This window comes from Cimex lectularius, unplaced genomic scaffold (genome assembly GCF_000648675.2).
Source record: "Cimex lectularius strain Harlan isolate CLEC.00 unplaced genomic scaffold, Clec_2.1 scaffold103, whole genome shotgun sequence".
In the NCBI taxonomy this organism is placed as follows: Eukaryota; Metazoa; Arthropoda; class Insecta; order Hemiptera; family Cimicidae; genus Cimex; species Cimex lectularius.
In genome coordinates this window covers 1563195-1587705 of record NW_019392691.1, presented here as the reverse complement: position 1 = coordinate 1587705, position 24511 = coordinate 1563195, and the positions used below count along the sequence as shown (strand labels likewise).

Here is a 24511-nt window from a genome sequence, read left to right as displayed (position 1 = left end):
ATGAAAGAAGTGTCCAAGCCTTAAAGGAAATGTTCGAAATTCCCATTTCCCCAGCCGATCCAAACAACATTTCAATTCCAGTATCGATGTCTCCGAATCCGATGTCACTTTTGATAATGAAGTGCAAGTAACAAGAGTCGATCGACACAGAACAACAGGTTGACATCGACAGTGATGATTCTGATAATGATGAAAATGAAAACGATGTAGTTTTTGGAAAAGATAGTTGTACTAAATGGAACAAGAAAATTCCTCCTCAAAATCGACGAAAATTGAATCGACATTTGGTCAACAAAAACAGGAATGAAAGCCGAAGGAAAAGAAAGCCAAAACAAATGTACAGTGTTTGGAACTTCTATTTACTCCCAATAGGATTGAAAACATAGTGCAATGTACTAATTACCAAATTAGTCTAGTCACAGAGAAATGTATACTTGAAAGAGATATCAAATAAACCGATGGCATAGAAATCAAAGCCTTCCTTATTAGAAGCCATATTTATTTTCCATTATATCTTTCAGTCTTTTTATCTTATCTTTTTTAAGCGACTTTTTAATCACTAAGTAAAAAGATTATTTTATTTTGTATACATATTTTTAAAAAAATATATAAGAAATAATACATTTGTGGTATTGTAATTTTGTTCTATATTATCGTAAAAAATTATAAAATTAATACAAAAACAATTAAATCGTGAGATGCGGTCTGGTGTGATGTAGGTTTCAGAAAAACATTTTCTTTATCGTGCCAATGTTTTGATCTTTATTGAGATCATCTTCAGGGCTCAAAGTGTTTGTTTTCTGTGTAATTGTGCCATTCTTGCGTGTCGTGTTGAGAGTGCCCACTCTTTGTTGGGCAATTCTGAATAATCATCGACTAATGGTCACTAATCGCCACACATAATTTATTAAATTGAAGTAAATTGTGCTGGTGCCACGGGCGTCACATGAGTTATGATGCGCCTGCCAAAGGGTTAAAAGTAGTGTTGACTACCCTAGAGACCTACCATAGTAAAAGTTAAAGGGGTAAGACAACAGCATCATATCAAGTACCCGGTGAAAGCATTTTTTGTTTAACTGCACATTTTGTGAAAGATTGCGTTTTGTATGAATATATTCATTAGCATGAACGATGGTGAGATTTCAGTGGAATAGTGAGTACCCTGAATACCTAACTTAGATGTTTTAGACATATAATTTAAGCCTAATTTTATCAGTGCCAACAACATCTGAAGGTGTGTTAATGGCCACAGTGGTTAAGTGTTAACAAAGTGACTCATTACTGTAAACGGTTCAAATCCAATCAACCATATGCTTTTTTCAAAAACACCAGCACCCCCCGGGGGTTAATATTACTTCTACTGTTGCAAATCTTCATTTAAATATAAAAAAATTTGGGAAATAAAAGATCACAAAGCCCTGATAAAATGCAAGGTTGAAAATACACGAGGAGCCAGCAATAAAAAAATAAAAGAAAAAAAAAGGATTATGGTAATCGCAGCATACCTGAGACAGCCAACGATCATCATTTGAAGACATATTTTCAATTTTGGGTGGTAACTTATTAACCAAAAGTGGGTTATTTGGCATGAGAGGAGGCTGAACGTTGCTGCTATAAGGGGGTTTAAGTAAGGCCCACTCTGCATTTGCTTCAACTTCTAATTCTATACTTGTATCATAACTGATTTTATCTTTGGGCACGCCTAGAAATTAAAACTCATTTTATAATTTTATAGTTTTATTTGAAAATGTATTACTTTACCTGGTATGCATTTTGGATCTAAATTGTACTGTATTAAAGTACCACCGGAAGAAATGACAAAGAGAGATTCTGCAACAGGTTTTTTCCCTTTTGGCCGGCCAGGTATCCAGGCTCGGGCAGCTCCAAAAGTTGCCGCTAGGGGAGACTCTTCACCAGCAGGCGTCCTTCTAAGTTGTGCAAGTGCTGAGAGCACTGTTGGGTGTGGGTATGGTGGAAGGCGAGGATTTAACGGTTGACTCGGCACTTCAGGTAACGGGCTTCCCCGGCCATCGCTCAATCCAGCACTTCGCTCAAACCTTTAAAAACAAAAATACATTACAGATCATTTAAACAAAATTAATGATTACGATTTTACCTTGACAACCTATTAACTACATTTGGAGTTGTGTGTGTTCTAACAGTGACTGGGCCACCATATGGTGTTATTGGGAAGACGTGCGTTGTTCCTCTAATAGAACTTACTGCTACCCATCTTGAATCCCAAGAAACAGTTATATCTTGTACTTTTGCAGTTGTATCACCCCTAGTTTAAAACAATTAAAAATAAGTCACAAAATATTGAAAGAAAACTATTAAGTAATAAACCTGTGTAGGATGTAAAGATGATGAACAGCAGCTAGCTGGGACGAGACGGGATGAGGGTGTATCCTGAAAACATGAAATCTATGGCCATGTTTGTCTGCTGTGATTAAGAGGAGGCCAGAAGAATCGAATTTCATTGCCACAATCGGGCCAACATGTGCGACAAAATGTGCAATTATGTTGTCAACATCGTCCTCTTTTGTCGGTTTTGTCTACAACGTTATGGTTTTGTGATGAAATTTTGTTTTCAAATGCAATCTAGAAAATCATCGACATTTACCTCGATGTCGACAATAGTGACAACTCCAGGCTGGGCGGTATTATTGTTAACTGGCGGAGGAACATTACCACTCAGACTACCACTGAGATCCCTTAAACCTTTACCTAAGGTCCTTTAAAACAAAACATGCGCAGGTGAAAAATATGTTAATTTCAAATTATGAAAAAAGTGAATGCGAGCATACTTGACTGCATGTATGGCAGTGGCTGTGTACGACTGTGCTCCATCTCCTTCGCTGCCCCCGGAACTCCTTTGCCAAGTGGTCAAACGTTTTTCAGCATATGCCAGCCATCTATGGCCAAGAGCGACAGGGTTGGAATGGATGCCAGGGCTTGGGTAACATGTCGTTATTGTCATACGATCCTCAAATGTCCCGACATCAAATATGGCAATCTTCTCCACAAACGTAATAACTATGCTTTTTTTATTGCAGAAAATGTCACAAATGGGTGTTTTGAACTTAATACTTTTGATCTGAAAAAATAGTACATGTTTAATTTAATATATTGAAGACCGAAATATCCAAACTTACTATTTCTGCTGTTTTCAATGAAACAAAATTGACTGTGCAAAACTGTGGTCCTGGACCAGAGCTGTCAACGATCGCAACTAGGGGCCTCTTGCTCGCAAATGGGTCTTGATCATCTCTAGGCTTGTTAAGAAGTCGTAATGTCCTCACGCTGCCTTGAGACCAGGAAAGGACTTCAGATGCGTCTCCACTGCCAGTTATGCTCCATATCTAATTTAAAATCAAACTTGTGATAAATGTAACATTTATTACTTGTTTAAACAAAATATCATTCTGATCTGCCTAGGTAGGCCAAAATGATCGAAAATGTCCAAACTACCACATAGCAGATTCACAAGAGTAAATCTCCAAATTGTTTCTTTGTTATTTAAATAATGTAATTGAGATTGCCTAAATAACTTCTTTCACTTCTTGTGATTTAATATTGGTAATGTGTGTTAATAGTGCCAGAACGTAATAGTGGATTTCCTTAGGGTCTCTCTTTACAATATTTAAGTGAACAAAATGAATAAAACAATTGGTGCAGACAAGATGTTTTTTTGATGCATTTTGCTTGACCATAGGCGAAAAATGCTAACAGGTCATTTTATACTGTCACTTAGGGCCAGAAAGTCACAATACCAAAGCATTGTTCTCTTATCTTTTAAGATACTCACATATAAATACTGGATTAAAAAGAAAGAACACCTTTAACATTTGTTTTCACCAACCTAGCCAAATATGAACCATCAGTTGAATCGTTTTGAGCATCAACTTATTTTTCTTCAAACTTTGAAAGTTTCAACAATATCTACATACATCTCCAAAACATACACTAATCTGAGTAAAACCCAAGACACCCAAAAATACTAACTTATCTTTAGGCAAATTTTCAGATGGGCATTTTATTAACACTGATGGATCATTCCTAAATGGACTTATAGGGTGTGTATTTAAGGTCCTGTAACGTTTTCACTCCCACAGAACCTATATAGTATGCAATCAGCAACCATTTCCCCAAAGTTCGTATGTACTGTCAACCCCCCAGGATTGATGCTTTAGCTGGGGGCAGGAGTAACCCTCCAGGACAGACTCCGGCGGGAGCATTGGAGGTCTTCCCAAGATATTGGCTAACAGTGATGGGCTCCTAAACATACTCTTAAGGTCTTTACTCACTAGAACGTATCATACTAGGACCGTAACCGTACCGACACATGCAAATAAATATTCTTTACATCAGTTAGTATTAGAAAATGCCCACTACACCGTTCTGTCACCGGCCAACACCGTACCGTGCCTGCACATTCAGTCAAAAATCAGCTGCCGAGAATATTTTGCAGGTGTCGGTCCATTGTGCGCATCCGGCCTACTGTGTTGCTGTCCCATTCCAAACAAGTTCTTTGCATTTGACGAAGAGATCTGTGTTTGTGTTCTATTGTATTGTGATCATTAATCGATATTTATTTAGAAATCGTGAGATGCGGTCTGGTGTGATGTAGGTTTCAGAAAAACGAGGGCACTCTCGACACGACACGCAAGAATGGCACAATTACACAGAATATGAACACTTTGAGTCCGGAAGATGATCTCAATAAAGATCAAAACGTTGGCACGATAAAGAAAATGTTTTTCTGAAAAATATATATTATTTTAAACAAATTTTTTGAGATTGAATTATCTCTCTTTTTATTTCACTTTAATTTCCCTAGGATATTTTTGGGGTTTTATTTAAATTTGGGAACAAGTCAATCCATGTAAACAGTCCCTTTCTGGACATATCGGTCCAGAGTGTCACACTTCGCAATGTACATCGTGGACTACATCATTACAGACATCTTCAAACTAGCTGCCTAAAGAACACAAAACAGTAATCACCTGGATCAAAGGCCATACTGAGTTCAAACACAATGATGCAGTAGATCAGTTTTCCAAAGATGCCACCACAACAGGCAATTCCCTGAAGACATCTGCACCCAGAAAAGATTGCGATGCAATATTAAAAGTGTGGGATTTAAAAATATTTTTCCATTGGTAACAGGCAACCTTGGTTCGCCAAAGCAATTGATTTGTATTAATTGAAGGAATTTTACAAAAACAATAATAATACTAAGATCAAATCATGGCCTGTGCAAGGGATATCTTAATATATGAATATAATCCCGTTGCCAAACTGTGAGGTCTGCGTAACATATGACGATCTTGAACACATCATATACACTGCAAGAAGCAAACAAAAGAATGCACAGATATGTTCGACAAACTCTCAAATGCAAAAGAAAACTATGAGATCTAATATCATCAAATTAGGTGTGTACTGCAAATTGTACGAATTCATTAGGAATATGAATGTAAGACTGTAAATAATGTTGTATAATTGTACGTATTAATAATAGTAAATAATAATAATGTAAAATATGATGTCTGTATAAATATTTTGGAATCAATTTAAAAAAAAAAGAAGTTTTTTTATGCAGATGATGCAGTAATTTTGTCAGTACAAAATCAGATGTCTGCTTCTCATAAGCTCAATCATTCTTGAATAGTTTACTGCTAGTTTACTAGTCTCATGATCAAAAGTTAACAATTAATCCTGATAAAACAGTTATCATTATTTTACAAGCATGTGCAGACACATCTTGTCCATCCCGTGATTGCTTTGTGACAATAAACTCAGGCCTTGACATATGACTGCCCTTCCCTGAACATGGTAAACGAACTTATTTGGGAACTTTAGACTCAAATATGTAACGGGAACCACACCACACAGAATATCTTGATCAAAATAGAAACTGTTCTGCCTGTTGAGACAATACTTCTTTGAAAACACCTCATAATCGCATACAAAGTTTTGTTTTAATTTCTAATTAGATATGCAGCAGAATATTATGGATCAGCCAAGATGGAGTATCGTTAAAAAAAAAAAATAATAATTCTCTGAAAAAACTAACTTTAAATTCTAATAGCCACAAAGAGAATTTCCAAAGCACAGTCACATTCAGTTCAAAATAATACCTCATCTTCAAAATGATAAATTACTGAACTCAAAGTCAAGGGCAATTCAAACTTTATCATGCAAATTTAATTTAATATTAATTAAGACACAATACTATGAACTTTGCTGCAAAGTACAATAATAGATAAGTGTGTGGTGTTTAGTGACCGTTAGATAATGATTATTTGGAGATCGTGAGATGCGGTTGGTGTGACGTAGGTTTTAGAAAAACATTTTCTTTATCGTGGCAATGTTTCAATCTTTATTGAGATCATCTTCAGGGCTCAAAGTTTTGTTTTCCGTGTGAGAGACTCTCAACATGACACACAATAATGACACATCTACACAGAAAACAAACACCAGACTGCATTTCACGATCTTCAAATAATATAGACAAGGTCAACGCTCGTTACAGTAAAAATCCCATCAATCTTCAATTCATCCCAATCCTACCTTTCCCTCTTTAAAAGAGTTTAGGTTAAAAGCTTATAGTAAAATATATTATCGAAAACAATCTATAAATCCTGCCTTTGCGCTCATTAGTTTATTAATTATCAATTAATAAAAATATAAAAATAATAATTAAAAAATTAATTGTTACTTGATTTTTGTTTTAATTGTTAATTGATTTGAGCTAGACTACACAATAAAAATTTACAATCTTGATTTGCAAACTAAGATTTTATACTGTTATTTTTTGATGGTATCCATCCTGATTTTGTGGAATTCCACAATAAATATTCCTTTCCACAATTTATTTTGTAAAGACTAGTTTCGGTCTAATATAGACCATCTTCAGTGACTAAATAACAAAAGTGGTACAAATTATATAGAAACACGGTAATTACATTATTAGATTTTATTTAAGCTAATAATAAAGAATATACCAAAATGAAATAGTAATAATTACGACGGCTTTAAAGTTGTATACCTTTTTTTTAATATGGTTTGATGGTTTTTCTACATTGTAATAAACTTAAAAGTGGATGTCTGGAGACTATGGACTTGGTGAGTAGTCTTCAAGAACGGGTTATTCGGATTGGTATTTTTCATTTTTAACAAACACCAATACGGAAATTAAGTGTGGAAGGGAGAGTAGAAAAATGAAAGTGGGAAGAGGCTACTTATTCTATATAAGTATTTGTAAAAAATGAAAAATTCATTAAATTAGACAGAAATGCGCCTGACAAAATAAATACTTATTGTGTAAAAGACTATTCATTTCCAACCCATCTTCCTGTTAAGTAATTAAAAACATGAAAACAATATTTTGTATTTATTTAAAATAATACATTTAAGATAAACTGTCCCCCTATACATTTTTGAACCAACTTTTATCATTTCACAGCAATATCTCAAGGGAGCTAAGGAAATGTGACACATTTTAAAACAATCCATGATAAGACAACAAATAAAAAAACTAATATGGATGTATTATCACTTAAGAAGATAAATGCAAGTGAAAAAGAAAACAAAAACAAACAAATATTCCACACAGTCACGAATACAATCATTAATTCATGACTCATTGAGAATATCAGCAGAAAGGTGAATATATTCGCCTCCTGTTATGTGTTTAAATAATTTATTTGTTCAACTATGCCTTGATTGTTTAACGATATTGCCACTTTTCCTAACTAATTATACTGTTATTTCAAGAGATTTAATACCTGCACTCCAGTCCCATAGCCAAGGACTAAAAGAAGTGGTGGGACACTCTCGCTCTCACATTCAGTCACCTGTGGGTAGTTTTCTGGATCGTTGAAGTCGCATGATTCAAATCTGGCCCACGATATTGCCTCACGCGATTCTCCTGGGAGCACACTGGAGTAGGCCTGCAACCATAAGATTTTTTAAATAAATAGAAAATTAATCGATTTTTTTTAAAAAGCAATTCCTCTGATACAGGAAGGCTTCATGCCCAACTACCAGTGGGTGTCACAGCCAAAATAAAAATAAAAATGGTTAAATTGTTGTGTTCGCAAATTATAATTGTAAAATAAAATTGTTCACAACACTCAACACTGTCACTACTTGAATAACAAGACATTTTATGCCTTGAAGATGACACGAAATAGTTCTACAAGCATGGATATTATCAGCAAATTTTTAAATTAAATGCATACCTTAATTTTATGATAACTGAATGAACATGCTTGTTTAAATAAGTTTTTTTATAACAATAATTAAATGTTTTTGCTGTTTATTTTATAATTTTATTATTTGTATTGTAGATTGTTGAAATATGGTGCAGCATGGAATTTTATTTATTAACGGAATGTTTTTGACCTCATGACAATTGTTTCGACCTTTTCATAAAGAGATACCAGTTGATTAGTCATTTAATTAGAGAAGGACAGAAGACAGAACAACTGACTTATCAATATCTCACTTAAAGATATTATTTTTTATTTTGAAAAATTCAAAATAAATAGTTTCACAAGCATGTATATTATCGGCAAAATTTTCAATGAAGTTTATACATTAATTTATTGATAACTGGATGAAAATGCTTGTTCAAATAACTATTTCAAATTTAGGCTTTTGAAAAATGAGACGAAACAAATGAAACATATGAAAAGAGATACGAACTATTAACAACAAAAGCCAAAATCAAATTAGAAAAAAAAATTTAAAAAAGACAATCAACACTTCAAAAAATAAATGAAATTATAAAAGTATCTTTTATCAACAGCAAAATTTTAAGTTAAATTTATTTCATATAATATACTTAATTTGTCAATAACTACGTATTACATGGTGGAAGAAGATACATTTACAACTTAATTAACATTATTTTTTCTAATTAAAAAAAAAATCAAAAGAAATATGCTGTGATTTTTCTCATGGCACTAGCGTATTCATTTCGACCAAAGCCTTACATCAAAAGATTAAGTAATTGAAAGAAGTAATTTGTTCAATAGACCACTAAATATAATGGATTCAAAAGAAATAGTTTTACAAACACATATATTATCATGAAATTTTTAATTAAATTTGTACCTTAATTTGTTATTAATAACTGGATGAAATAAATAAGTAGCCGTTAAAATATGTTTTGTATGAGTGAGTGTATTTATTACAGTGAATGGGGAGGGGCTGATGGTGGAATAGCATCCCCATCACACCTCGAGCTGTGTATGTGACTTGGGTCGACGGTAGATAAGTACATCATCGACCCACAATTAGATTAGTTTTTTATTGTATGCAGGTCGATTGAAGAATATTGACTATTCCTTCTACCAAATAGAATGAATGCAATGTATACGTGTGAATGTATTTATTTCTGTGAATGTGTATTGAATGTGTGTTGTAATATTTCGCATGCGCTCAAAGCTCAAATGACCAAGCTGTCGCATGCCTTTTGAAAATAAATAGAATAAAAAAAATATTTTAAATCAATGCTTATATTACTGCCCACAGGAAAAGAGATAATAACCAATGATAACAAGAATCAACACCAAATTGGAAGAAAAATAACAGCAAATTGAAACGCTTCAAAAATAGAAATAAAGTTGTGAAAGTACGTTAACTGGAAAATTTCAAGTTAAATTTATTTGATGTAATATCCTCAATTTGTCAATAACTGAATAAAAATACTTGAGTTAATAAGTATTCAAATCAAAGCTTATGAAATATTCCTGCCTACATGAAAAGAGATACAAACCAATAACAACAATAGTTGGCACCAAATTAGATGAAGAAAAAAAACAGTAAATCAAAACACTTCAAAATAACAGTACAATTTTAAATTAAATTTATACCTTAATTTATTGATAACTAAGTGAAAATGTTTAAGTATTACACATCAAGGCTTATAAAATACTACTGCCTACATGAAAAGAGATACCAGCAGATCAGTCATTTAACGAGTGAAGAACAGATGACAGAACAATTGATTTTTCAATGTATCACTATGCTGCCTTCTAAGATACAACTTAATTAAGAGTATGCTAACAATTTACAACAAAATAAATCTAATCAATGAATTTGTAAAAGTATTTATAGTAACAGCAAAATTTCAAGTTAAATTTATTTGATATAATATCCTTAATTTGTCGATAACAACATATTACATGGCTACTAAATTTGCTGATAACTGAGTGTGTACTGTCTACATGAAAAGAGATACAAACAAATAACAACAAGAGTCAACACATAGAACAAAAAACTACAAAAAAAGAAATAGAGCTGTAAAAGTAATGTTAAAAAGAAACGTTCAAGTGAAATTTATTTGATATAGTACCCTTAAATTGTCAATAGCTGAATAAAGATATTTGAGTAAATAAGTATTCAAATCAGGCCTTATGAAATATTACGACCTACATGAAAACAGATACATGTTTAGTTAGTTAATGAGTGAAGAACGCATGATAGAACAATTGAATTTTCGACCTATATTCTCACTAAAATCATTATACAAAATTTATACATAAAATTTAAAACTTGTTTAAACGTCATTTTTAAAATTATCACGTTTGAAATAAATTTGATTTTTTGTGTCTGTTAGTTCATTTTCAAGATGTCTTATGACAATGAAAATTTAGAATTTCTTTCATCAGCTCTGGTCAAATTTTAAAGGGAGTGCGGAGCAATTTGACGATGACCTCGGCGGGGGGCGGCAAGGTGGGTAGTTCATCTCAAAACAGGAAACAAAAAAAAGACTCGATTTTTCTTGTTTTCAAAAACCTTGAGTAAAATTCTTTTGTGCGACTTTTCGAAAGTTGAGACCTTGACGTGCGGGGTCTTTCGTCAAATTGGCCACTGCGAATTTCAAAATGCGTCAAATTCAGTTTTACCTGGGGCACGACTTCCTGGATGAAACCTGCGACGCTCTCGATGATGGAAGGATCGCTGACGGGCTGCGGGAGGACGGTCTGCCCGTTGAACGCCTGCTTCCTCGTCGAATCGGCGGACATTTTCTCCGATGCGGAAACCGAAAAAGTCCCGTCTGAGACTCGGAACTAGGGATTTCGATCGGCGAACACCTGGAAAACGTCCCGATCCCTTTTGAAAGGGCGAAAGAGAAACGGGACGACCTTGGTCGATCGGGGACGAACAAACGAGAGCCGTGTCAGGCGAATCGCCCCGAGTAAACAAAGCGGAGAAAAGCCATCGCTATTTTTCCGATCGCTCTTCGAAGGCGGATGAGATTTTTTTTTCTATTTCTCTCTCGCTCACCTTCGCCTTCTAAGTTCCCCGCTCGGTTTCCTTTCCCCCGGATTAACGATAACTCGACCCGATCTCAAACATTCGAACAGACATCACTAAGACGCAAATAAACTGTCATTGCAACATTTTACTTGACAGCACAGCTGTTTCGTTTATTACATCACAGGACCAGCTGACGTCAAATACACTCCCTTCTAGCTTTCCCAAACAAACCCGATTTAAACAACCAACCAACACAAAAATTAAACAACCACAAATACACAAATTTAAACCAATTAGAAACTAAATCTAACACAAAATTTAATCAGAAAAGGCAAGAATATATTTTAAACGCTTGGCTTTAAAATCTAGTGAAACGAAACTGACTAAATCCACTCATTAAAAATGGTGGACTGTTTTGAGCAGGTCAGCTGATAGAAGTAAACAACAATAGCCATGAAAATGAATAAGACAGGTCAGGGATTCAGATTGTATTGGGTAAAAGTGAAAAAACTATATTCTTTTTAAAAAACATCCTCGCAATAGATTTTTCTACAGCAAAAAAAATGCTTGACAAGATTCGATTTCAGAAAAATCTCATTGGATGTGTCAACTTTTATAGCAAGGCAGGCCCAATTACGTGCTGACTTATTTATATATATTTTTTTTAAATTGTAATAAAAGAAATAATACAGTGATATCAGACAATAACATGTGGAGGTAATGTTTGCCTAATATAAAGGTGTGTGGTGTTTAGTGACCATTAATTAACGATTATTTAGAGATGGTTTAGAAAAGCATTTTCTTTATCGTACCAACGTTTCAATCTTTATTGAGATCATCTTCAGGTCCTGGGATTTATAAACATTGCTTATATTATACAAATACATGTAAGATGTGAAAATGTATTTATACAGTGATGTACACAATATAGAAATTTTAGGTTTATTCATCTCAACTAAAAACCTTAATTAATTGTAATTTATTCAAAGTATTTGTTCCCACTTTTTGAATAAACCTAAAATTTCTATATTGTGTACATCATTGTATAAGTTCATTTTCACATTTTATAGGTATTTATATAATTTAAACAATGTTTATAAATCCCAGTCCCTGAAGATGATCTCAATAAAGCTTGAAACGTTGGCACGATAAAGAAAATGTTTTTCTAAACCTACATCACACCAGACCACATCTCATGATCTCTAAATAATAACTATTATTAAGGGTTTAGCTGTCTCATGGCTCTTGACTTTAAATGTTATCGACAAGTTTTTCAATTTTTTTTGTTACAATTCATATCAGATTCTGGTTGGACTCCTGACAGGGCACTGCAACTTAAGATAACACCGGATAGGAGTACAGACAGAAGAAACACTGTGCAGATTGCCAGGAAGCAGTAGTTGAAATAGGACAGGAAAAGCCACATGCAAAATCCTAATGAGCCGCTGGCAAGGCTATGGAGGTTGATTAACGACCTGAAGCACAGTAGATCTTCTCAGGTCAAGGTGCAGAAGGCCTTATGGCTTCTTTTATCCCTATTCCATACAATTCACATTAGGACATATAGTACTTTAAGCGGCGATGATACAACAGCCAAATAATCTCTCTATATTTTCTTGCTTTTCTCTAAGCAATATGGCAGTAATCGTTGTAAGCGCTTCACTACTTATTCTTTTGTAGGGACGGTAGGGTTCCAGAATTTAATAAACCAGAGGGTAAATTTTTCAACATTTATTTTAACACACAAAAACAAAATCTTAATCAATCTAAAAAGTCAGCCACAACTCTAAATCTTGGATGAGTCTATTTACAAAAGTACTTGCCCCAAACAGTGCTCACCATGATTAGCGTTCAAGTATCCCCAGCGTCTTTCCCTGGTTTTAGTCCATCGACTTGACCTGATGTGTCAAAATGGGCGGTCCTTGCTGGCTGTCATCTTTTTGAGTCACAGACTGCTTTTGTTCAAGATCGACTTCTGGGATCGGCTGTTCACTGCCTGGGATGAGTCTTTGGTCTTTGATTTCCAACTCATCTCTTTTTACACCAGTTTCTCTACCGGAGTAGAAGTGGAAAGTAAAATCAAAAGTCAGCGAGTCCCTATGCTGTCATGGACTGGCGAGATGGGTGTCACACACCTGGTTGACTCGACCCCAGTTTATGATGTTCGCTACATATTTTGGCCTGGTGACCACCTTTCAGCACTAAATAATTCTATGTTGGTTATTTATTTGATAACTTGTTTAACTATTTCAACTTGATGTTTTCCAGGTTCATGGGAGCATCCATAGCTCCCATCAGGGTCTGCGACAACCCTTTAACATTCTTATTTATTTGACCAACTGTGTAATTATTGCAGGGTTAGGTTTCCTTGGTTCGTGAGGGACATAACGTCACTTTCGTCTGTACTGTGACACCCTTCAGCCAACTGCTTAACTATCGCAAAGTTATGTTTCCCAGATTTATGGAGTATGTCACATTGTTCCCATCTGGGTGATCAATAAAAACCACCAACCTTGTCAAGAAAGCATTTATCATGGCCCTAAATTCTAATCTCGATTAAATTTTTAACAAAAACCATCGTCATCACTAATATATTATTATTTTAACTGATTTTCTGTTGATTATGCAACATCTTGTGACGGTTAAAAAAATTATATCTTGCAAATAATGTCTCATATAAAATATTTGCTTGTACCATTACTTTATTAACAGAATTATATAGCTAGTTAATTAAAAATAATAATTTTTTAGTGATAACTCATCTCAAACGAGCTAGCAGGCCCATTTTACATTAGATGAAATGAAAATTATATATACCTCATGGCATATAATCTGCATAGGGGATGATGGTGGAAAGATTCAATTTCTAATTGCACTAAACCTGAGAAAAAGTGCTGTAGAAATATCGATAAAAGATTTGAACTGAGAACTCGGGCATAACACATTCCTTGAAGTTCAAGTAAGTGCATAAACATAAACGTTCTAATTTTATATATGTATTTCCTAATCATAATTGACTGCATTAATTATTTTAATTAATTATACTTTTTATCAAAGGTGGCAAAAAGTGGGAAAATTCAAAAGGTTGAGGGTTGAGATGAGGTGTTGGTGTCGGAGAGGGTCCAAGTGACGATAGCTCAAGTGGTTAGAGCATCGGTGTATTGAGCCGAATGTTGTAGGTTTGAATCCCGCTTGTGACACTTGCTTTTTCATCTCAACCAAGACCTTAGATTAAAAGTATAATTAATTAAACTAAATTATAAAAGAAACTGTTAAATCCTAAGTTTAAAAAAATTCATTTATTTTTAATTAAACTTTAACTTTTATGAAAACCTAGTATATTTGAAATTGCATGATGTGCTTATAACAAGACTGCAATTGTATTTTATGAAACATTATTATCTGCAATTACCCAAGAGATAACCCAGCGGGTTGAAATTAGAGGAAGTGTTTTGTATCTGACTCTTTGGTCAGAGGTCTTCTGATTTCAGATATGTTTTATAATGAAAAATGTACTTAAAAAAATAAATGACAATTCTTCCTAAATTATTGTAATATAAAATAAACAATAATATTTACAAGGGGCGTCGGTGGCCACAACAGTTTAGGCATTCCAGCAGCTCTGCATTTGAATCCGAGATACTTACAAATGGACTTGTTTTTCAAAATGCCAACACCCGAGGGTTGATATAACCTCTGCTGTTGCAAACCCTTGTAAAAAAAATAAATAATAATAATATTTACATACATGTTAAAAGATAACATTATTACAAGAATTATTAAAAAGACAAAAAATCTTTCTAAAAAATTGCCTTTACATTTCTTTAATAAAAAAATTATTTTTAGCAATCTTGTAAAAGACAAAATTTCAAAATCAATGTTAAAATAACATGAAAAAATTATTATTAAAAAATTCCCTAATTTCGTGGTCCGCTTGACCAAGTAATATATTATAATTAATTAAGGTTTTTAGTTGAGATAAAAAAGTCAATGGCACGAGCGGGATTCGAACCCACGATTTTCGGCTTGATACGCCGCTGCTCTACCACTTGAGCTATCGTGACCTCAGATAGCTCAAGTGGAAGAGCAGTGGCGTATCAAGCCGAAGATCGTGGGTTCAAATCCCACTCGTGCCATTGACTTTTTTTATCTCAACTACAAACCTTAATTAATTATAATTATAAAAAAATGTAAATATTATTAAAAAAATTAAAAGTATGGAAATCCAATTTTTACCTTTTTTTGTATTTGCAACTTGCTTATCTGACCTCGAGAACAAAGAAAATTATTGCTTGGGCGTGTTCCTAGATGTAGTGCAGCTTTTGACAGGGTCTTAAACACTTCCTTCCCACTCCTTATCTTGTCCTGAATCCTACCTAATCAACTGTTGTTTCGTGTTAGATATGACAATGAGTTCTCAGAAATAATATTGATACAAGCCAGCGTCTCACAAGAGAGTCCTATCCTTTATATCATATATATTGCTGAACTACATCCCAATACCATTTATCACCCCTACACAGATATTACTTTAATTTTGTCATCTAACTTGAATTCTATTCAAGCTACCTCCAACATCCAAGAACACCTTGAGCTTAATGAAAATTAGTGCAAAAAGTGGAGAACAAGACTGAATGAAGAAAAATGTACTCAGTGTGCATTCACTTGAAAATAACAATCTTGCCTTCACTGTACATCAGCATCAAAGAGATACTGACTTCCATTAAAGTCAAATAGTTAGGACGATACCTAGACAGCAGACAGACGTGGAATCCCCGCACAATACTTCAGAGATAACAACTTTACAGAATACTTGGACAACTTGATCCGAAATCTGTTTTGATCGTCAACACTAAACTAATCTTATACAAATTTACTGTGACCGCTTTGGACATATGGAGTAGAACTGTGAGGTTCTGCTAAGCCATCTAACATCTAGCGTATCCAATCCTTCCAATGTAAAATCTTGGAAGTTTTGACTGAAACTCAAAAGTCGCCAAAGCTTCTTACTGCACACTAAACTCATTACCAACAATGGCCTAAAATTTTTGTCAATGAATTGATTTGTTCCCGACTCCAAGATTCACACTAAGCTCTCGATACAGCTTAACCCTACTTCTCAAATCCTCTCTATACATTCCCATCACAAAAATTCACTATGTCACCTTAATCGACGATGGCCTCAAGACTTCCTTGCCCTTAATCCCTCTCACTGAATGCCAGCATTGGCAGGTTTTTCATGACATGTGCCCTTCAGGTGAAGTACCGGCATTAATGCTAAAAATGTTTACTGCACTAATGGACCTAGACTGCCCTTTACCACTTAATGAGGTCAAATTTCTCATTAGGTACTTCTAATAAAATTTACCCCTGGTTTTGACCTTTTCACCACAAACATCCAAAGTCTTCCTTAAAAAAGCTTTAATTTTTGTAACCATCATTTACCACCTAGTTCTTAGAACTATGAACTTCCCAGTCCTATGGAAATTATCAATTATTAATATAGTATAATATCCATTATTAAACCTCAGCATTATTTACAATCACTCTATTAGTTGGCTGCCATTTTTTATTTTTATTTATTTTTTTTAATTAATTAATTTATTTTTTTACATTGGATACCAAGAACTGGAGGAGTTCCCTCCTGAGCACTGCAGCTGTACAGCTTATTGTACTTTATCCCTGGCTCCATATTTTTGGGGGCTCGCAACACAATTGTGAATTTGAGTCCCCGGTGTACCGGTGTTCTTCCATCAAAGAAACTCATTTTTGAAGGGGGTTGGAAACAAATTCAGGGTTGCTGAGATCCGATCCCTCTCCTTCCGTTGATGAGTGCCGTGTCAATTTCTTTCAATTGCGGCCACCGGTCCCCTTAGGTGTCAGAAAAAGTCCAGAGGCAACGACCGCGGGATCTACTAGCCGAGAGTCTGACGTCTTAACCACTCGGCTACCGCGGCCCCCCTGGCTGCCATTACTTGGCAAAATATCTAAAAACTCCTCCTGAAACACCTATATCCCATCCTTGAAAGCCCCAATGTTATTCCAACCCATCAATTTGGGTCCCGGTGACATCACTCTACCATCAATACCACAGGGTGGTGGACAAACATTGTATCTTCCTTGAGCATTAGGAATGCTTCTCATGTGCTTTCCTAGATTTGACACAAGCCTTTGATCAAGTGCAACACCGAGGGTTGCCCAGGAAACTCAAGAGCCTCTTTCCATTCACTTATCTAAATTCCTATCTGTCCAATGGATACTTTCAAGTATAAATTGGAACACCCTTTTCCCAAATCTATATGCCTAAGTGAGTGTTTCAAAAGGCAGATTCTTGGTCCCATTTTTTATTAAGTTCACCATCCAGATATTCCTATCAATCTTGATGCAGTACTCTTCACATATGCAGATGATACTGCTAACTTTTCAGTTAACCCAGGTCCAGTATTGGCTTTCAGAAACCTCCAGGACCATCTCTCCATTTGGAAAAATGGTCCAAGAAATGGAGGATCAGATCTGACAAAATCAAATTTTCTCCAATTTACAACTCTGTCCTTCTCCCTGCAACTAATTTCTTCTGTTATTTTGGACTTGAGTTGTACTAAGCAGACAGTATAAATACTCAAAATACTGGACATAAAATTACTACAGCCAAAAGGGATATATGGAATTGAATTGTGGAGATCAACCAAGGGTTCCAATCTTCAAAGAATTCAGTTGTTCCAGCCTAAAATCTTTCTAACCATTGACCAAGTAGCCTACTTATTTCCTACTTCCTAACCTTACTTCCATACTTCGAATCCAATTCCTTGAAACAAACCAGCAAATCTCTGTAACAGCTTCCGTATAACTTAGACCCTCTTCCAAACCCCATAGCCCAGCACTTTTCATCACAAATCCTTCCTGACAAATCTCTTAACATACCTACAATTTCAAGTGGGGGTATTTAGAGTGTAATTAATAGATATCTTCTCCACTGTTAATATTTTATATTTTATAATATAAAATTCATGAAGTTGCTTGTAGCATTCTAACTCTATTGTAGAAAAACAGTAAAATAAAATAAAAAAATTGTTTTTGTTTTTAATCAGTTTATAAATTTAAGTTTTAGTATTTTTAAATGATATGTCAATTCAATTATGTTACTACAGGCTCTGATTGTTTTGATTTCAATCAGTGAAGCAGGAGATGATGCAGTGATGCACTAAAATTTTATATTTATCTCTGTAAGGCACCATTCTTTTAGAAATTTAATTTTTCCATTGAGAAATCAATTTATTTGTTAGCCTTGTTTTATTTCAGATAAAAAGTGCTAAAAGCAAGAATGCTTTTCAAACTTTTGTTATTAATTTTGATTCAATCTGCTGAAATTTATTGTAAAATGAATGTACTTCTGATTATTGCTGATGACTTGCGACCGGCCTTGGGCTGCTATGGTGACAAAAAAGCCTACACACCAAACATTGACAATTTAGCGAAAAACAGCTACATATTTGAAAATGCATTTGTACAGGTATTTCATTCTCCAAAGGATGCAATTGTTTTATTCGAGTTTAGCGGTGAATGTGCTTTGCAGCAATCAATTTGTGCCCCGAGCAGAAATTCATTCCTCACGAGTCGACGTCCAGATACAACACGACTCTACGACTTCTACAACTATTGGAGAGAGTTTTCTGGAAATTACACCACACTGCCGCAGTATTTTAAGGAAAACGGATATAAAACTAAATCAATTGGAAAGGTGTTTCATCCTGGTAAAGGCAATTTTTAATATTTATTATTTACAAATAAAACATCTAAATGTATGTATCATCAAAGGTATAAGCAGCAACTTCACAGATGATGAACTGTACAGTTGGACTGAAACGCCTTTTCATCCGATGACAGAAAAATTCAAAGAAGCTAAAGTCTGTTTCAGCAAGAAAAATCCATTTGTACTGCACAGGAATATAGTATGCCCTGTTGTAACAAGGGTTCAACCGGGAAAGACATTGCCAGATATTGAAATTGCTCAAGAAGCTATTAAAACGCTAAAGCAATTTCAAAACCAAAGTGCACCTTTTTTTTTAGCAGTGGGGTTCCATAAACCGCACATCCCTTTGAAATACCCGTACCATTACAAAAGTAATTTTTAATTTTAAGTCATTTAAAATATTAATTGCTCTTAAAATGTTTTACTTGATGCAGAATATCACCCGTTGAAAAAGGTCGCTCTGCCAAAGGTACGACGGAAGCCCAAAGGTCTGCCAGATGTAGCTTGGAACCCGTGGACTGATTTGAGGGAACGCGATGATATAAAATCTTTAAATTTGTCGTTCCCTTTTGAAAAAATCCCAGGTTATGACAAATTCATTTAATCCCCTTTCATATTGTAATCAAATTTGTCATTACAGACAACGAGGCAAAATTAATAATTCAAAGTTACTACGCAGCAGTGACTTACATAGACGATTTAATTGGTGAAGTTTTAAAAAGTCTAGTCAGAAAAAATACAATCGTCGTTCTTTTAGGAGACCATGGTAACATAATTAAACCAAAAGTATATATGTCTATTATATTTACTTACACGTTATATGAACCCTCAGGGTGCCGGTTTTTGAAAAAAGCCCATTTGTATGTCAGGTTCGAATACAGGGCCACTGGATTCGAACCCAGGACCTTTACTTTACAGTGATGTCAACAGCTAAACCGTTGCGGCCATCAACGCCCCTAAAAAAGTATAGTTTAAGAGTTTAAAAAAAGGTGATATGGTACATTTTGTAGTTTTAACATTTACAGAATCTTTCAGCCCTTATCTAAACTGTAACTTACCTGTACCGCAACGGATTATTCTTGCCTACTTCCAGATTGCTGAAGGCACGTTTTATGGTTCAACTTTTTAGTTGATCAACTAGAATTTGTCACTCATTTCAAGTTGAAGCATAATTTGAAACATGTGAACATCTCAGTTGATTGGGGGTTTTTTTTTTGGTTTTTTTTTAATGTAATAGTGCAAAAATACTCGAACTTATAGTATATTTATAGGTATATTTTGTTGTATTATCAAATAAATGGAAATTGGTGGATTCACTCCTTCAAAATTAAGACATTTGCCTTTTGCCTTAAATTACCAGACAATAAGACATCTTTGGCAAAACCACATAGTTGGTCAACAAAAGTGGAATCGTGAAAGTTGCATCAAGAGATCAGGCCAATATCACCAGAAACACCTTGAGAAGTAACAAAGTTCAGTGAACTTCTTGTATCAGTTGAAATTCACATTACAGCGCACCAACTCATTTTACTTCCATCATTTTTTTAGTTTGCAACTTTATCATTTTTAATTTGAATCCAAAGAGCTTGATGACTTTTCTAAATTGGCATAATTCTCGATTGTCCCTCAGATTCAATATATGTAAGGTAAAAGCTGTGATCCAATGTTATTTTTCTTATTAGGACCACTCCTCAGAACTTCTTATTAGCTGTGTTATCAGACATTGAACCAAAATCATTGTATCATCTCACAGAACACTGACTGTGAACGTCTAGGTATCCAATATTTCCAGCTATCTCCATTGTAACTTTCTAAAATTGAATTATTATATTATAAAATAGAAGGGAAATGTAAAACAGTATTTTTTCCTAATTTTTGCACCTGAAAATACAAAATATTTTCTGAGAATCTCAATAGAATTTAATACCACGGACCCAATCACATCAATATCATACAGGAGGGCTTAACAAACAACCCACCCACTGGGTTGTCCCAAAACACATCAGGTTTGGTCGAAGCAAAACAAAACAAAATGTTTGTAATTGAATACGACTGGAACATCAAACCATGCAAAACATGTCGTTTACAAACCATGGTATTGAATACTTCTTTTTGGTGTACTGTCTGATTATGTGACATATATCAATATTATACATTTGTTTATCCAAAATATTTTGATGTACTGGTTCCATTACTAATTGGTCGTATGGCTTCTGATGAACTGGTGCTATATATTGAACTATTTGAAAGAGACATCATTCAAACCGATTAAATTTTCGTTTCGTCACCTGTAACAATTAATCTATCTCTGGAATTAAACTTTTAAAAAATGCAAATGTGAGGTTTTCTGGCTCCTTTGGCTTAGTTTTGAACTGTAGAAAAAGATAAGGGTAAGGGTCTTGGAAAATGTGTTGTACATGCTGTCTTTTATAATTATGTTTAAAGCAAACCGGTACTCATGAAACATGTGGATCCATTGTGACTGGAGCAGACTGAAGCAAACAAAACATTTGACTTGGTCGGTGTGGTTTATCCCTACTTGAACCACTAAAAAGGACATCCTGGTTTGCTTCAAATGGCCTGGAGCAGCCTCAGGTTGTTTTTACTAGTCTGCTGTGTTTTATGCCTAATGATACTTTTTTCATTTTATGATCAATTAAACAGGGCTATGCTGGGATTCAAACCCAAAACCGCTAGTGTGTCAAATGCGTCAAGAACTCCACACTTCCATCAAACTTCAACCAAGCTTATTTTTCTCCTTACAGTGACATAAAACTAATTTTTTGAGAAACGATGTAATTAGATTTTCAAAGCATTTTGCTTTTTATGTAAGGTATTGAAATAGGCTGGCCATATGACAAAAATATGTAAAAACCTGTTATTTGTTTCTATATATTTGTTGGAACATTAATTCATACATGACAATTAATTAAGGTTTTTAGTTGAGATGAAAAAAAGCTAATGGCACGAGAGGGATTCGAACCCACGACCTTCAGCTAGGTACACCGCTGCTCTACTACCTGAGCTATCGTGACCTCGATCCACTCGGACATCAACTCCCCATCTCAACCCCACCTTATGAGTTTTCCCTCCTTTTGCCATTTTTCAAATGTCGTGTAATTGGTTTGGATTCTCGACGACAATTGAAATGGCGACAGAGAGCTTTAGTGAAGTGTACTTCATTTTTAAATTATTAATTCACTACTTTTGTGGTCCATTTTACCAATTAATACATGACAATTAATTAAGGTTTTTAATTGAGATGAAAAAAAGCTAATGGCACAAGAGGGATTCGAACCCACGATCTTCGGCTAGATACGCCACTGCTCTACCACCTGAGCTATTGTGACCTCGATCCACTCGGACATCAAAAAAATTGAAAAATGGCAAAAGGAGGGAAAACTCATAAGGTGGGGTTGAGATGGGGAGTTGATGTCCGAGTGGATCGAGGTCACGATAGCTCAGGTGGTAGAGCAGCGGCGTATCTAGCCGAAGGTCGCGGGTTCAAATCCCTCTCGTGCCATTAGCTTTTTTTCATCTCAACTAAACACCTTAATTAATTGTCATGTATTAATTGGTCAAGCAGACCACGAAAGTAGTGAATTAATTCATTCATACCTTCAGACTAACTAAGCAGCTGATAATTTCTACCTTGGCTTAAATAAATCAACCAAATAAGTTTTGCTTTACCAGTTGGACTGTAAATAAATCTTAAATTCTAGTATAGTATGAAATAAATATATATTGAAGCAGCACTGGGTCCGTCTGTATGGCCAACTTCAGTGAGGATTGCAACAACAGACCCAGTACCTTCAATATATGTTCACCGACTTGTAGACCAACATCCACCTTGAAATAAAAATATGTCTAAAGTAAACTACAAAGACTTCTGAACGCATCGAAATGGAGAATTGGTGTGTCAATCTCTGCGCTCTATCAATCTCCAATCATAAAATTATCAAATTTGAATGCATGATGTACAAATAAATAGAATAACGGTTTTCTAAGGGTTTTTTTCGACTCATGTTTTGCAGTTTGGTGTCTACAACAGTTGACACAGTTCTTTTCAGTGTAAGGTAAGATCCCAAGTTTGAATCCAGCCTGAATCAAACCTATTTACTTATAAATGTTTTTTTGTTTTTTTCAAAATAACTGACACCTTGAAGTTCATATAACGTCGTATTAAAAAGCCTATTAAAAAAGCTCATGTTTGGAATCTACAGTTCTTTTCATTTATTCAATAATTAGTAACACTTAAGGGAGCGTTGGTGGCTGCAACGGTTTAGGCGTTGGCACAGCGCTCATCACTGTAAGGTAAAGGTCCCGGGTTCGAATCCAGCGGCCCTGCATTCGAACCAGACATACATACAAATGTTTTTTTTTTTTTTTTTTTCAAAAACACCTTCACTCAGAGGGTTGATATAACCTCTGCTGTTGCAAACCCTTGTAAAAAAAAAAGTAACATTTTTTCCTGCAATCTACAGGATACTGTAATTTTATCCTTACTGATCATCTTGGTTTACCTATCCTGGGGAAACCCAGCGAAGATAGGCAGACCAAGATGATTAGTGTGGGCACATCCGATGTACTTAACTAATATCAAAACTTAAAACAAATCATGAGACATTGATGTTTTGTTAATAAATGTAATTGTTATCAAATAATGATCCAATATTTACAATCATGCTTTGTCGTTTACTAAAAGCTTTCAAATTTCATTAATGTAATGAAGTAATTTTTCCATCCCATTTTAATAACTTATTTCTTTTATCTAAGGTTGGTCACTAGGGGAACATGGTGAATGGTCCAAATTTAGCAATTATGAAATTGCATTAAGAGTTCCATTTATAATAAAAGTTCCAGCTAAAAAGATTTACAACAATAGGATCAGGCATGTCGTTGAGTTGGTCGATTTGTTTCCAACACTGGTAGAGTTGTCGGGCCTGAAGCCCATTCTGTCATGCCCTCTGTGTTCAAAGGAAATTTCAACCTGCACCCAAGGCAAGAGCCTTGTGCCACTCTTGAAAGATTCCAAGGTAAACTTTTGCCAAAATTGATCCAAATGTTTCATTATTCATAGGATTGTTTTTCTTCTATATCAGGGCAAAGACAGTTACATAGCATTAAGCCAGTACCCGAGACCAGGGACGCATCCCACACTCCACCCGAACAGCGACAAGCCGAGGCTAAAAGATATCCACGTAATGGGGTATTCGCTCAGGACAGCAACGTTTCGCTATACAGAGTGGGCTCTGTTTGACAACTTTCTACCCGACTGGTCCAAAGCCATTGCTGCAGAGCTGTACGATCATTTTTCCGATCCACATGAAAACCAAAATGTTGTTAATGATCTAAATTATACCGAAACTGTCAAATTACTGAGGGACAGGTTACATAATGAAATCAACAAGTACAAGTTCTGCTGAGTGCTTTATTCAAATGAAACTTTTTTTTTATATTTTAAATAAATTATTCAAACCCTTT

General features: G+C 34.8%; 2 protein-coding genes across 4 annotated transcripts in view; one reads left to right on the top strand and one right to left on the bottom strand.

Moving 5' to 3' along the window:
* Positions 1-15648, bottom strand: part of LOC106670415 (titin homolog) — a 25898-nt gene extending 10250 nt beyond the window's left edge. The window contains exons 1-10 of one of the 2 annotated variants that reach the window (XM_014400719.2): positions 15514-15648; positions 14857-14988; positions 7794-7958; positions 3156-3362; positions 2808-3097; positions 2624-2735; positions 2347-2555; positions 2117-2284; positions 1762-2057; positions 1506-1702 (exon numbers count right to left, since the gene is read on the bottom strand). In XM_014400719.2, coding sequence (XP_014256205.1) covers positions 1506-1702; positions 1762-2057; positions 2117-2284; positions 2347-2555; positions 2624-2735; positions 2808-3097; positions 3156-3362; positions 7794-7958; positions 14857-14889 — 1677 coding nt within the window. In that variant the 5' untranslated portion in view covers positions 14890-14988; positions 15514-15648. Of the gene's footprint in view, positions 1-1505; positions 1703-1761; positions 2058-2116; positions 2285-2346; positions 2556-2623; positions 2736-2807; positions 3098-3155; positions 3363-7793; positions 7959-10922; positions 11544-14856; positions 14989-15513 lie in introns of those variants that run through there. The other variant, XM_014400718.2, reaches the window with a different exon arrangement.
* On the top strand, positions 11600-24511 carry LOC106670417 (iduronate 2-sulfatase). Of its 2 annotated transcripts, none has more exons than XM_014400732.2 (10): positions 11600-11994; positions 14029-14236; positions 18426-18500; positions 18577-18787; positions 18832-19028; positions 19093-19398; positions 19462-19611; positions 19668-19793; positions 23804-24063; positions 24130-24511. In XM_014400732.2, the coding sequence occupies exons 4-10, from the start codon at positions 18774-18776 to the stop codon at positions 24451-24453; spliced, it is 1377 nt and encodes a 458-aa protein (XP_014256218.1). In that variant the 5' UTR covers positions 11600-11994; positions 14029-14236; positions 18426-18500; positions 18577-18773; the 3' UTR covers positions 24454-24511. The 2 variants fall into 2 exon arrangements, with proteins under 2 accessions (XP_014256218.1, XP_014256210.1); XM_014400724.2 differs by having other exon boundaries at positions 11601-11994; positions 18851-19028.

What these genes read in the sequence shown, in the direction of transcription:
- LOC106670417 (XM_014400724.2), top strand. Translation starts at nt 18,599, where the DNA reads ATGCTTTTCAAACTTTTGTTATTAATTTTGATTCAATCTGCTGAAATT. An exon ending in ATACCCGTACCATTACAAAA is followed by an intron (nt 19,399 to 19,461) that starts GTAATTTTTAAT and finishes TACTTGATGCAG; the next exon opens with AATATCACCCGTTGAAAAAG. An exon ending in CCCTTTTGAAAAAATCCCAG is followed by an intron (nt 19,612 to 19,667) that starts GTTATGACAAAT and finishes TTGTCATTACAG; the next exon opens with ACAACGAGGCAAAATTAATA.